We start from the raw sequence: 15,243 nt of genomic DNA, 5'->3' as shown, positions 1-15,243 counted from the left end.
AGAAAAGGTCTCTAATTATGTGTAACCGTAATCCCCTCCCTGCCTCCATTCAGGTTGCTCTCTGCTAGTCCGTTTCACAGCATGAATAGATGACTACTTTGCTTGCTCTGCCATCCTCTGGCCCTTCTCTTGGCCATTTTTCATACCAAATCAAAAGGGTGAGAAGTGATTGTATTTCTTTCCTTCTTGATTTCTTTCCAAGTCAGACTCAATCATGTATTCATTTAGTCAGCAAATGGTTCCTTTTATTGAGCCATTTATGCAGGAAGGGTTTTTTTGGTGTTTTTTAAAAGCCACTTGTGAGGGTTCTTCTTGGATTTTTTTTTTAATGTTAATGGGAGAAAGATCTGGGCTTGTCTTTGAGTAGAAGGCATAATGAGTTTGGGTTAGGTTTGGTGATGTTAGGCTGGATAAGAATTCAGGGTTTGGGGTAGGTTGGAAGGATGGAAGCTCTTCATAGGTTTTGTTTATTGGTAGTTGTGGACTATGAATTGGTTAGAAAGGGGGAAGAGATTTGGATAAGAACTTTGTGGGAGGAATATGACTTTAGGAGAATTTTTTTAAGGAGGAAAAGATTGTCAGAACAGACATAGGTGGGGGAGGGAGGGGTGGTTTGCAACATAGGTGTGTGGTCTAGGACAATGGGCCTGATGATGGGGACTGAGGAGGGGTGCAAGTTTTATTTTAATTATATTTAAAGACGTTTTGAGAGTTAAATCTTTATATGCTGGAACTGGTTTTTTTTGAGGGGTTATTATTTTTTCACATGGTTAAATTTACCTGTTTTAGTTCATTTATTCCATTCCCCCCAGAGCAACAAAAGAAAGGCTGATCTAAAAACTAGTCTCCTACACCTAAAAGAACAGCCAAAATTAAAAAAGAGTGACGATCCCGGGTATCCATGAGGATGCGGAGCAGTGTACTCCTTATCCATTGTGGATGGGACAAGACGGTGCAGCCAGTTTAGAAAACATAATCACTGTCTTTCCAAGTTAGGCATATACCACTCTGTGACCCAGCCATTCTGCTCCTAGGTAAACTGTTTAAGTAAAATGAAAACATACTTCACACAAAGACCTGTGTTTAATATTTAGAAGAGCTTTGTTCATGATACCTCCTCCGCAGATTAGAAACAATCAAAATGCTCATTGTTAAGGAATGAGTAAACACATGATTGTATGTGCGTATATTTAAGTACGACTCAGTTCTAAGAACTATTGATACAGACAGAAACTTGAATGAATCTGAGGAATATGATGCCGAATAGAAAAAAATCAAAGTAAAAGGGTCACAGGAACCTTTGGGTTGATAGAAATTCCTGTCTCTTAATGGTGATCGTAGACACAATATTGAATGTATATACATTTGTCAAAGCTTATCACCTAGAATGCGTCATTTATAGTATTCACTTTATTACACTTTACATTTCAATCAAGTAGAAGAAAATTAGCAAAAAGAAGTAACCTCTTTTGGGGGTCTTACACAGTCTTACATTTTGTTGGGCTTTTAAAAAAAGTATTTTCATCTTTTTATTGGTTTGCATACAACCATTCATATACATTGCTGTGTTTCATGAGTGTAAATTGTGTTTTTAACAATCTTTCATTTACACCGTGTTTCATTTATGTACAATATGCTTTATACAGTCATTCATGTACATTGATAATATTTTATTAAACTAATTACTGTTGATCTACTCCTATTATCACCCTGTCTTTTCAACTCTTCATTGAATCTTTCCTGTTCTTTCACCCCCCCACCCACCAACTAACTCTTGTTATCCTAGTGATTTCCTTCCTTCCCTTTTTTCCTGTCCCTTTCCCCTTTCCACTCCTCCTTTTGAACATGTATACACATCTTGCTCAATTATCCATTTTCCCGATAATGGTCTTATGCAATATTTGTCCTTATGAGACTGAGTTATTTCATTCAGCATAATATTCTTCAGCCTCTTTCATGTTATGTAGCGTTTTATGAAATCATTGTTCCTTCATGCTTTATAGTATTCCATTGTGTGACTGGACCACAATTTCTCAATGTATTCATTTGTTGATAGGCATTTTGGCTGTTTACGTATTCTTGCCATTATGAATAACACTGCTGTAAACATTGCTGTACATATCTCTGTTTGTACCTCAGTTCTGATGAGGATTAAACCAAGCTACACCTTGGAGGCAAGGATTCTGGGGCTTCGTCTGACATACTTTGGACATGTTGCCAGGAGGGACGGGTCCTTGGAGAGGGACATCATGCTTGGGAGGGTGGAGGGACAGCGCAGGAGGGGAAGGCCCTCTATGAGATGGATTGATTCGGTGACTGGGGTAATCTGGATGCGTGTGTCAGAGGCAGTGCGGTTGGCGCAGGATAGAGCAGGGTTTAGGGCTGTTGTGCATAGGGTCGCTATGAGTCGAAAATGACTCGACGGCACAAAACAACAACAACAACAATATTCCTAACAGTGCAATAGCTGGTTCATGTGGAATTTCTATGTTCAGCTTTTTGAGGAAATGCCAAACTGCCCTCCAGAGTAGTTATACCATTTTACAATCTCCGAGCAGTGCATGAGCATTCCAGTCTCCCCACATCCTTTCCAATAATTATAAACTTTATTACTGCTACAAGAGTGAGATAGTATCTCATTATGGTTTTGATTTGTATCTTTCCCATTGCCAGTTATAATGAGCATTTCTTTGTATGTCTGTTGACCATCCGAATGTCTTCATTTGTGAAGTCTTTCCATGGCTTTTGCCCATTTTGTGAAGGGTTATCAGACTTCCTTGTGGAGGCCCTGTGGTGGTGGTGGTGGTGTTGATGGTGGTATTAGGTGTCATTGAGTCGAGCACTACTCATAGCAACCCTATGAACAAAAGATCTGAACCCAGTCCTGTCATGCGCCATCCTCACACTTCCTGTCACACCAGAGCCCATTGCGCTAGTCACCGTGTCAATCCACCTGGTTGAGGATCTTCTTCTCCTTCGCTGACCCTCCACCCTTCCCAACATCATGTCCCTCTCCAAGGAATAGTATCTCCTAGCAATACATCTAAAGTATGTGAAGTGAAGCTTCATTATTCTTACGTCCAAAGAGCACTCTGGCTGCACCTTCTCCAAGACATATATGTTCATTCTCTTGGCCATCCATGGGGTGTTCAGTGCTCTTCTCCAACACCACGGCTCAAAGGCATCATTCTTTGTCTGTCATCCTTATTCATTGTTGAGGTCTCAGATGCATAGCTTAGAGGCTCTGTAGGATTCTGTAAACTTTCATTATGAGACTCTTGACGGAAATATGTTTTTCATCTTTTCTGCCATATGTTTTTCCCCAGTCAGGAGGCTTTCTTTTCACTCTGTTAGAAGTAGAAGGGTTTATTTCTGGGTTCTTTATGCTATTCCATTGGTTCATGTGTCTGTCATTGTACCAGTACCACGCTGTTTTATTTAGTGTTAGCTCTGTAGTATATTTTGAGATCAGAGAGTGCTAAGCCTTGCACTTAATGTTTCTTTTTCAGAAGAGCTTTGCTTGTTCTGGATCTCTTTCCAAATAAAACTGCAAATTGCCTTTTCTATATTTTTGGTGAATGAGTGTGGTACCTATATTAGAATTAGAACATGTAGATTGCTTTTGGTAGGGTTATTATTTTTGCAATGTTGTCTTCCTATCCATGAACAGGGTCTAATTTTCCATTTAGTTAGGTCTCTTATCATTTCCTGTAAGTTTCTTATAGTTTTCCTTATAAAGATCTTTTATGTCTCTGGTTAGGTATAGTCCCGAGTATTTAATCTTGTAGTTGGCTATTGTAAATGGTACTGCTTTCAGTTTTCAGAAACATTTTAACTGTGGGCTACTATTCCTTGTAATACTTGATTTTCTTTTGATAGAATAAAATGATATGGTATTATCTGTTTTCCCCCTTGGGTGGTACACATGGTAAAGCACTCAGCAAGTGGATGCCTCTCAAAAGAAGAGCTGACAATCTGCTTCCAAAAGGTGACAATCTTGGAGACCCACAAAGCCATCCTAGCTTGAGCACTTGAGCGTGCTATGAGTCAGAAATGGGCCTATGGGACTAACAGTAACCATCTTCCATTTCATAAAGAAATGCTGTATGCATGGTATAGTTAATATGCTGATTGAGTTTTTGACAGAAAATTCAACCTAGTGCCACGTTGTTGAACTAGACAGTGAGGAATATGAGAAAGACTGCAACAGTCCCTGTGTTTGCTTCTTCTGGTACCCCACATGCATTTTAAAAGCAGTCATAATTGTTTGCACAAAATGCCATGAAATGCCAAATTCTGAGAAAACAAAGAAGAGTTTGTTCCTTAGCTTTCCTAAAGGCTAATAATTTAAATCTTGTGCAGACACAACAGAAGAGCGACTCATGGAGTGTGTTAAGAATAATGAACTCTGACTAGGAGTAAATTCGGTAATAAACAGCCCTTGAGAAAGATCCGCCCAACATTCATCCAGTGCAGGGGGACCATTAATTGTCTCAGATGCTCACCGTCAAAGCTCATTATAGGTTATGTAAACCATATTCAGTTGCACACATGCTCCAAATATATATATTAAAAAATATATCCAGGCAACAACAACCCTGTTTGCAACAGCAGCTGAGTAAGTGACTCCAACCAGGCTTTTCTCCTTGCTGATTTCATTTCCTCTCAAAACCCCCTTCGCTCCCCCTCCTCAAAATGTTATCATGCTGTCAAGACTCAGGGTGCATTCCTTCCGCTCTATGAAATGTTTTTAACCGTGTCTCTTCTTTAAAGTCATGGCACCAGAAGTTAGTACCAATCTTTTGATAAAGAATTTTGTTTTTAAATTTTATAAAGTATTTTGGATCTAAAAGCATTGACACTTTTTGTGTTTATGTTTCTTAAAACATAAATTATATTTTTGTTCAAAGTTTTAAGGGTAAGTTCATGAAAACTATTTTAACTTCTGTACTGTAGTACACATACTTTGGGCATGTAGCCTGGAGGGACCATTCCTTGGAGAAGGACATCATAATTGAAAGGGTGGAGAGAGAGCGCAGAAGAGGAAGATCACAGATGAGATAAAATGACTCCATGACTGGAGAGTGGGATTATGTCTGTCAGAGATTATGAGATTGGCTCGGGATAGGGCTGGGTTCAGAGCTAATGGGCATAGGGTCTAATACAGATTCTTGATAGATAGGTGTTCAGTATATATTTATTGATTAGGCATTTAAAGAAGTCTTTTTCTATCATCAACAAAAAATGTTTTATTTTGTAATTTAGACTTTCTGTTCTTCAATTCATTTCATTTGTTGTTAAAATTTAAAAGCTTGTATATTACATAAAGCTAAAATCCTTTGAGTGTATTTTACTTTTTTCTTTTAATTGTAATCATAATGAAAAGTTACAGAAAGGATGGGTTTCATTCATTGATGCACCTCCTTCCCTCCTTCCATAAGCATGAGATATTTTACTTTTTTAACTCTAAAAATTAAAATGTTACCACCCTTTTAAAAAATGTGTTGCAAATAAGGAGGAAAGTATACTGCATTGAAATAGATGAGGGAGAGAACTGTTTAGAAGGAATATATGACTAGGTATTATTGTCATGACCAAAGTCCAGAATGAAAGCTGCATCGTGGGGTGGACTGGGGAACAGGGAGGGGATTGTATAATAATGAAAGAATTTTTTTAAACTTTTCAATGAGATAAGTGAACTGGGGGGCAGAGGTGGGCAGGTAGGAAAGTGTGCAACAATGACTGAATGGAAATCCAAAGTCTCTGTGAACTTTCATTAAAATAAAGTAAAAAAGAATGACAAAAGTGTGATTTTTTTTTAATGTAAATGAAAATGTAGAAATTTCTTATACTTTATTTCATTTTTTTTTTTCTTACTGGTTTGTAGATATAAATGAGTGCTTGGAAGACAGCGGTATTTGCCAGGGAGGTGACTGCATTAACACTGCAGGATCGTATGATTGCATTTGTCCAAATGGATTTCAACTAAATGACGATAAACGATGTCAAGGTACTACCTTTTTTATTTTTAAAATCCTTATTTATATAGTCTTTTAATTCTGTGATGCTTCCTGATGATAGTAAGAAGTTTTGCTGTGTGATTTATATGTAAATGAAATGCACTCGCTTGCTTTATTAAGATAACCTTTTAGGTTTATATAGAAGACAGGAAGTTCTCCCTGTACACAGCGCTGCCTTCCAAAGGCATATGGGAGCCTTACCTTCCCTAAGATGTTTGAAAATCTCCTCCTTCTCTGTCTTGTGCTGCTGTAAGATTTATTACGTTCATAGTCAAGAAAACCAAAGAATGAGATGAAGTGATTTTATTTTTCCCTCCCCTAGGGTAACATATTAAATCATTATTAATATCAGGATTAAAAAATTAGATTATTCATTGCCTATTATGTTTAACTGCACCTGACTGTTCTGCAAATGTTCCTATATTTATTAAACTGTATTTTAAATCCATTTTAAAGTTAAAATTATATAGCTTTTTAAAACCCTAACAGGATCCTTTTTTCTTATTTATAAATTTTGTCTATTTCTGATACTTCTTTTGGCCTCTTTGAATTCTAGAACTCCGTGGTATATTTGAAAGTAGAATTGAATAATACATACACTGATAGTGAATATGGAATTTTAAAATTCTAGATTGTTATAAATTGTGTCACTTTCACATATCCTAAATTAACAGTATTCTTGAGGGGGAAATGACAGCCACTTTTGAAGATACAGTATTAGAACAATATTAGGCCTGCTCTGTCACCATACCCAGCTACCTATAACGGACACACGAATGACATTGCTCTTGATCTTATGGGACTTATGATGTTCTGTTTTTTTAAAAGAAATTCCATTACTCATGTCAGTGTTTTAATATATTGTTGTGTGCCTTGTCTGGGGAGCTCTTGTGGCATGATACTAAGGAGTTGTGCTATCAACCTAAGACACACTGAATGCACATGGTTTGCTCTGTGAGAAAAAGATTGACCATCTCCTGTGCAATTTTCTGCCGCTGTGAGTCGTGATTACTTGATGGCACATAACAGCAGCAAAGTATGTTATTTAATATAATTTATTGATTTTGTGTTCCATCATAATGCATCAAGAATTTGATGGCATTCAACAACCACCACCACCATTTGTTTTTAATGCAGAGATTACATGTATTTGGAATAAAGGTAGTAGAGTAGGAACATTTGCATTGTAAGTATATGGGAGAATATTTTCATTTTAAAATTTTCATATTTTAGCAAAATGAGTGTCGATCTATATAAAAATATATATAAAGAGATGCCAAGAAATTGAATCCTGTTTTTATTACAGACTTCTTGGCATACAAGCAGTATACTCTTTTTAAATACCTCTCTTGTCATAGATTTTTTTAAAAAAGTAGAGGCAAAAACAAATCTTAATATAACTGAGATTTCATACTGCAACTTTCATAATTTAAATCTCTAAAGTTAACTTGTAGCAATCTGATTTGATCATCTGGTTAATTAATTGCACTTCTGTTTTCTCTCAATCCATTGGTTTCATATCTGTGATTTATTATCAAGTCAACAAATAATATGGTTGCTCTGAACATATGGTACTTGGTGGACTATTATTATTAAATGTATTTCATTTTCTCTCATTTCAGTGATTCCTATTTTCCACAAATAAAATAGTATGTCGCTTACAATACCTTAATCCAAATGAGTCAAATGCTTGCTTGAGGCAAATCTTAGTACCATTTGGAGAGTAACAGTGTTTATGAATCCTTTGCACTGCTTCTCCTGGATGCTGGCTACAGTGTCGAAGCACCTTTCTTTAGTGCCACTGGAGACAGCTTTGAGTATAGATAAACTGCATGCATCTAATCATGTAGATTTCAGAGTTTAATGAATGTCAGAAACATAATCGGTGGCACTACATATAACTACAGGGCATTTGTATTTGAATAATAGTGTGATGAGTAAATTTTAAACCTTTTTTAGTTATCTGAAGATTGTTCCATTTTCACTATGACATTTTCAATTGGAAGTGCTTTTAGCACTTCTCTTCCCCCTCAGAATTCATGATGCTACACAGACAGCTTGGAAATTTCACATCAGTAGTCTCTGTAGGAATGTGGCAGGATATATTTTGAGATTCAGAACACGCTTGAATTTCACGTTTTGACTTACACATGCCAACTTGGGAATTTCTGTGGAATCTCGGACCCATGAAAGAAACCCAATTTAAATACAGTCTGGCTTCTAGTGCAGAGTTGCTGCAGCATAGTTTAGAAATGCTTCAATAAGTACAACCCAAATTAAATGCATATGTTTCTCTTGTTCCAGATATTCATATTGTTCTTTCTTAGCAATTTCCTGGGAAAAAAGTCTGGGAATTTGTCTTCAGTTCCTGTCATCAAACTTTTTAGACAGTTATTTGTTAATCATTGACTTTTTTAAAAGCACAAACTGTGTACACTTTATTCCTTATACAGAGCTGCAGCACAGGTAGATTCTAATGGGCCTGAGGCATTGGACAGAGTTGAGCCACGTGTAGGGCTTGACAAGATGGAACGGTTTGGATCCTGGGGCTAGTAGGACGATATGGCACCTTGGCGCCCAGTAGGCAGCCAGCTCGAGAGAAAGCTTGTTAGAGGTCCAAAATGACTAAAACATAAAGTAGTCATTGCAATCCCTTGTTGCACAAATGGTTAATCAGTGGGTTATTAATGGAAATGTTGGCAGTTTGGACTTCTTAGAAGAAAGCCAAATTGTCTGCTTTAATAAGATCTTAAAATTTCAATAGAGCAATTATAATCCACTCACAAAAGTGCTTGATGAATCCACATCAACTTGAGGGAAACTTGTGTTGGTGGGGTTTTTTTTAGGTGTTTTTTTTTTTAAAAGAGCCAGGACATAAATGATTTAAGAAATTATATAAAACAAATGGAAGTTTTCACAAGGTGAAATTTTGTGGAGAAATAAATATACAAGTTGAAAAGAATTCCTTGCTCTTCCTTCAAATATCTGAAAATTGGTTACATTCACAAGAATGTTGTCATTGTTTGGTGCCATCGAGTCAGAACTGACCCTCCAGTGGGTTTTCAGAGGCAATTAATTTGCACAGGAGGAGATTGCCTGCCTTTTCCTGCTGGTGGATTTGAACTGCATGTCTTTGGTATTGGAGCACAGCTTCTTACCTGTAGGCCACCAAAGACCCCTAACATGAATAGAAGAGTTATTGCAAAGATGTGAGTAATTTCTTCCTGATTTCCTGATTCATTAGTGGACAGGCCAAATAGCCGGATTTCTATGACTCCAACTCAAAGCCACCCTATTGGACAGAGTTAAATGATCCCATAGGTTTCCCAAGGCTATAAATCTTTAGGAAACCCACTGCCACACCTTCCTCATGCAGAGCAGCTGGTGGGTTTAAACTGTCAATCTTTTGGTTAGTTGTTGTTGTTGTTAATTACCAGTGAGGCACTCTATGTACCACAGCTCTGAAGCCTGCCATATCCTAAGACAGTCTGACTGACTCAAACACACCTAATCCTATTGCCTGAGTTACCATGTCAGTCCGTCTCATCCAGAGTCTTCCTCTCCTACACTGTCTCTTCACCCTTCTGAGCATGATATCTTTCTCCAAAGATTGGTCCCTCCTGCCTGCATGCCCAAAGTATGTGAGATGGGGCTTCAAAATCCTAGCCTCCAAGAAGAAGCTAGGTTTCACCGTCTCTAACACAAACTTATTTATTTCTTTTTGGTCTATGATATGTCCAAAACTCTTGTGTAGCACCACAACTCAAAGGCATTCAGTAGTTCTTCTGTCATTCTTAGTCATTGTCCAGCTCTCTGATACATAGTAAGTAATTGAAAAGTCTATGGACTGGATAAGGTACACCTTAGTCTCTAGATATATATCATTGCTCTTTAGCATTTCAGAGGGGTCCTTGACTTACCAGTGCTATTTGTCTTTTGATTTCCTGATTGCTAGTGCCATGAATGTTGATGGTGGAGCCAAGCAAACAGAAATTATTAGCAACCTCATTCTCTTTTCCATACATCATGGTGCTTCCAGTTAGCCCAATGGGAGAATCTTTGTCTTCTTGATGTTAAGCTTTAGTCCATATTGCAGACGATCATACCACCTACTATTACTGTGGCTGGTACCACTACAACTACGACTGCTCATCAGTGAGTTAGAATTGACTCAAAACTGAGCCTACAGCAGATTTCTGAAGCTATTAATTACACTATGTCACCAGGCTCATTCTGTGGAAGAGAGAAATGTAAAAATTGCAGTTACCAAAAAGAAATGGCTAGATGAATAATACTCCCAGAACTCTTGTTTCACGTTGGGACCCATAGGAAACAAGGAGACTTAGTAGACAGTTGTTGCAGGGGACAGGGTGACTATTACAGAGGAAAACCTCAAAGCTTATGTCTCAGTGTATTCTAGATGTTACTGGGAAGGACTCTTGCCTCTACCTTCTCTGTGTTCCCATTAAGCTTTGCAGTCATTAGTGTATTTCTGCCTCCTTCATGACATTGTTTGCTTTCTAATGGAAAGAGATACCATCTTGTTCACACGCTGATAGGAAATGCCAATAAATGGGTTTTTCAGGGATAATTTTTTATTTTTGAAAATTATTTTAATGTTTTATTTTTAAAGTATTACTCTGATTTATTTACAAAGTTTGAATACAGTGTTTTCACATAAATGGAATTAAAGATAGACTTCGAAGAGATTGTAGTGAGGACTTCTTTAGTAAAAAAATGAAAGAGGGCATATGAGACTTAAGGAAAATGTACTGGCCAGTGTAGTAATTTTTGTGGCCCTTAGCTCAGAGAACTTTTGCCAATCACTCTTCACTTGGCTTCTCAAAGGAGAATGCAATTAAGTATGCGATATTGTGCAATGAACAGATAGATGTTTCTAAGAAAATGTACAAATGCAATATAACTATTGGAGATGCAGTTAAAATCTGCAATTATTCTCCAAGAGCTTTCAATGCAGTGAAGGACATAGATGATTAAACTGCCAAGTATAATGTAGTGCAGGTCGGCAGTTCTTACAGCTCGCCATGGAAAGGAGGTGAGCAATCTCTCATCGTTCCATACGTTGCCACTTAACTGACATTGTTAAGACCTTCTTGAATATTTCACGTACACTGAACACAAAGTGCGTGATAAAATTTAGGAGTGTCTCATAAGACTGGGCATGTTACAGGGCCTGTTTTCAGGAGGAACTAATACTTGAAGAAAGACATCATGCTAGGAAAGGTCAATGAAAGGGAAGACGACCCTCACTGAGAGACTTGACAAGGTGACTACCGGAGGGGGCTTGAGCGTGACGGAGCTCCTGAGAATGGTGCCAGGATAGGGCAGGATTCCGATCTGCTCTTCACAGGTCACTGCCAGCCACAGTGAATTAACTGCACCTGACAACAACAGCACCTGACAACAACCGCATGGCCTGGCCATGGGCGGCATAAAACGATTTACCTTTTGGTCACGTCTGACTTAGGTGACCTCATCTTTTCCAAAGTAGGACTTCCCTATGGTTTTCTCTGTCTGTGCTTCGCAAGTAGAGCAGCAAGCCTTTATTGCAAGGGGCCTCGGGTGATCTCCAGCCAAGCACCTGAGGCTCCGCAAAGGCTCCAGGAGGAGCACAGTCACTCTCACTGAGATTAAGCAGAGCTTGAGAGGGTCAGTAATTACTTAAATACAGCATGGTCCCTTGTTGTTATGTGCCATCGAGTTGCTTTCAACTCATAGCGACCCTATGTACAAGAGCCCTAAACGCCGTTCTATCCTCTGCCAGTCTCGCCGTCTCAAACGCACTTATTCCCACCACTCCACTCACAGAATCGATCCATCTCATCGAGAGTCTTCCTCTCCTGCGCCGTCTCTCCACTCTCCCAAACATGATGTCCTTCGCCAAGGACCAGTCCCTCCTGGCAACATGCCCAAAGTATGTCAGACGAAGCTTCAGAATCCTTGACTCCAGAGAACATTCTGGCTTCAACCTCTCTAGGACTAACCTGTTTGTTCTCCTAGCAGTCCATGGTATGTTCAACACTCTTCTCCAGCACCACAGCCCAAAAGGCATCAATTCTCTTTCTGTTATCCCTGTTCACTGTCCAACTCTCTAATGCATAGCACGCAATTGCAAAAACTATAGCCCAGATCAGGCACACCTTCGTCTCCAGCCTGACGTCGTTGCTCTTCAGTACTCTTGAGAGGTCCCTCACAGCTTATTTTCTCAGTGCAATTCGTCTCCTGATTTCCTGGCTGCTGTTACCAAGAGTGTTGACTGTGGAGCCAAGCAAACTAAAACTGTTAACTATCTCAATCTCTTCACCATCCATACTGATGCTGCCAATTGGCCCAGTGGTGAGAATCTTTGTTTTCTTGATGTTGAGCTTCAATCCATATTGGAGGCTGCAGTCCTTGACCTTCTGCAGCAGGCTCTTCAGGTCCTCCTCAGTTTCAGCAAGCAGGGTTGTGTCATCCACATAACGCAGGTTGTTGATTCCTCTTCCACCAATCCTGATGCCACATTCCTCCTTGTACAGACCAGTGTCTTGGATGATCTGTTGTGTATACAGATTGAAAAGGTATGGAGACAGAATACATCCCTGACAGACCCCCTTCTTGATTTTGAACCATGTAATGTCTCCTTGCTCTGTTCTCACTACTGCCTCTTGGACCAAGTATACTCTCATGGTCTCTTAGGAATTATGATAATAACTACTACTTTCAGAATCTGGGTTTTCTATCACTCACTCATTTCATTGACATTAATCCATGCAAGTACTAAGAACCTCCCTGGTCTGAAAGGCTGTTGTTTTAAGTTTTATGTCTGTTATTAATTTTTCATTAGACACAGATTGGGGTCTATTACCTTTATATGTTCAGTAAGCATTTTATAAATGCTATTTATGAGGCAAACATGATAAATAATGACCTTGTCTTTATTTATCTTTGTCTTTAAGTAGCTCACATCTCACATGGATGAGATAGGCTGCTGAAGCTGTGACAGAGAAATATGCCTGGTGCACAGAGGACACAGCTGTGTCTCTGATGAAGACTGTCTTAAATAGTTACTAGGGTTACAGTAGTTCACAGGTTGCTGATGTGTTTAAATTAAGAGTAGTTCTGTATTGAAATTCTTCTTTTTATAGCTTGAACATGGTTGAACAATGGCAGTATTATTTAATTCATCCTAACTAGCTTCTCTCCTATAACAATACAAACATGTTTTACATTCTGTTATGTGAGAAAATGGTTTGGTTGCTCATATGTAGCTGTCTACAATAAGTTTTCAAATATAATTCCATACCATAGGAAGCCAGACCACATTTCATTATGTTGTATATAAAGTTATCAGAAGTTAACATCTCCTTGAAGTCAACTAATGACAGCTTCTTGCCTGATAAAATAGTAAAGCAAACCTTTCTTTTTTTTTTTTAACCAAGTAATGTAACTCCCTTTTAAATTGCAGACATTAACGAGTGTGAACAGCCAGGGCTCTGTGGTGCTCGTGGGGAGTGTCTCAACACAGATGGCTCATTTCAGTGTGTCTGTGAACAGGGATTCTCCATCTCTGCAGATGGGTCCACGTGTGAAGGTAAGAAAAACATTTCATACAAGTGTTGTATAAAGAAGAGAGGAGGTGGTTTTCTTTTTAAAACTTTAATTCAAGAAAGGCACTAGCATGGTTTTGTCACGATGACTCCCACATAAAACCATAATAACACAGAGGTTATAGATTTACAAATAGGATAACCCAAGATTGTGATGCTTGAAAATACTCAGATTCCTCCACTGATGGTGCAGAGTTAAAGAGTTCAGATATGTGTGGATGGCAGTTTAGATACATGTAGGAGCCCTAATGAAAAATACGGAGACCTCTCTAGAGGCTGAAAACAATCCTTGTTTTGTTTTGTTTTGATCGTGCTACACATAGATCACTTTATTTGCTCTGTTCATACATACATAAAAAAATACTTTTTCCTTAATTTCTCTGTGTCAGGAGAGATTTTCTAGTTATGTTTCTTAAGTTTTTAGCTCTACCCTGTTACATTTTCTTAATTATCTTTATTCTCATAAAACTAAGTAAGTTATAAGATGTTAAAATAGTACTAGCTGCTTCCTGCTTACAACCTCTGTAAATATTAAGAGACATAACGCTGATTCTTAACAGTAAGACGTATTGTTTTGGTTCCTTACTTTATTTTGATAAATAGAAGCAGAATTTATATGAATTTTTTTAAAAAGATTCCTTTAGTCCATAATTTCCGTCTCTGTCTTTGAGAATGTATGTTACCACAGCAAGCTGCCTTTTAAAAAAGTAAACTGTAAAAATTTTATTCTGGGCCAAAGATAATAGCCAAGTTGTAAACAATAGTACGTAACTTGCTGGTATCACAGTGTGACCCAGCCGAGGATGGCAACCAGGTTCATCTGCAATGAATTATTGGGAAGAATAAACTGATTCTATCAAGAGCAGAAGGTTGTTAAAATGTCTCTCCTGTTAGGCAGACTCAACACCAAGGTCAGATTTGGTTGCAAGATAGATAGTGGAGAGTGGGTTTTGAACAAATATTTTGAGGAGAATTGGAAGATAGAAAAAGTTGGAAACAGGAACACACTCTTAACAGTGTTGGCGGTGCAAAATTTAAAGAGAGCTTGTGTTTTGGTGGGTTGTGTTTTATCACCAGCTGAGACAAAGGAAGCTGGCTTATGTAAGCCACCGGGGAGACAGCTTTGCAGATTCCCTGAGTTCCTGAAAGATGCACGTTGGCCTCTTCACTCACTCATTACCATCCAGTTAAGACCTGAACATAGCTTACCCTCCATAGGGTTTCTTAGACTAAGTAGCATCGGAAGAGATTGCCCATCTTTCTCCAGCAAATCTGCTGGTGAATCCAAACCCTCAGAAGTGTGGCTTGTGGCCTTCAGGTTACCAGAGTAACTCCCGGCAGACTAGGCCTGGAGAGCTCCCTGCTCCTTCAGATGTCTACAAACCATGAATAGTAAAGTGTCCTTCACCAAACTGTGTTCCAAGTTATAACTGCAGATGGTTGTGCCATGCCATGGTAAGGAAGAAAAAAACAACAAAAAACCAACCAAGTCACATCAAATGTTCCCTAGTAAAAACTTTTATTCTAAATAGAATATATCAGGTGTAAATGGAATTTCATTTTTTCTTTGCCTCTTGTATTTAATATTATTGCTTTAATTTGGTACTTTTAAA

At 38.4% G+C, this 15,243-nt stretch overlaps 1 protein-coding gene across 4 annotated transcripts in view; it reads left to right on the top strand.

The window, feature by feature from the left end:
- The window catches only part of LTBP1 (latent transforming growth factor beta binding protein 1), a 687,127-nt gene that overhangs the window by 561,185 nt on the left and 110,699 nt on the right, over positions 1-15,243 (top strand). For all 4 annotated transcript variants that reach the window (XM_006882359.1, XM_006882362.1, XM_006882361.1 and 1 more), the window contains 2 exons: positions 5,888-6,010; positions 13,489-13,614. In XM_006882359.1, the coding sequence (XP_006882421.1) occupies positions 5,888-6,010; positions 13,489-13,614 (249 nt within the window). The remainder of the gene's footprint in view (positions 1-5,887; positions 6,011-13,488; positions 13,615-15,243) is intronic.

The sequence above is a fragment of the Elephantulus edwardii genome, unplaced genomic scaffold (assembly GCF_000299155.1).
Source record: "Elephantulus edwardii isolate Elephantulus edwardi_28Jun2011 unplaced genomic scaffold, EleEdw1.0 scaffold00019, whole genome shotgun sequence".
NCBI classification, from domain to species: domain Eukaryota; kingdom Metazoa; phylum Chordata; class Mammalia; order Macroscelidea; family Macroscelididae; genus Elephantulus; species Elephantulus edwardii.
This window is presented reverse-complemented; position numbering and strand designations above follow the sequence as displayed.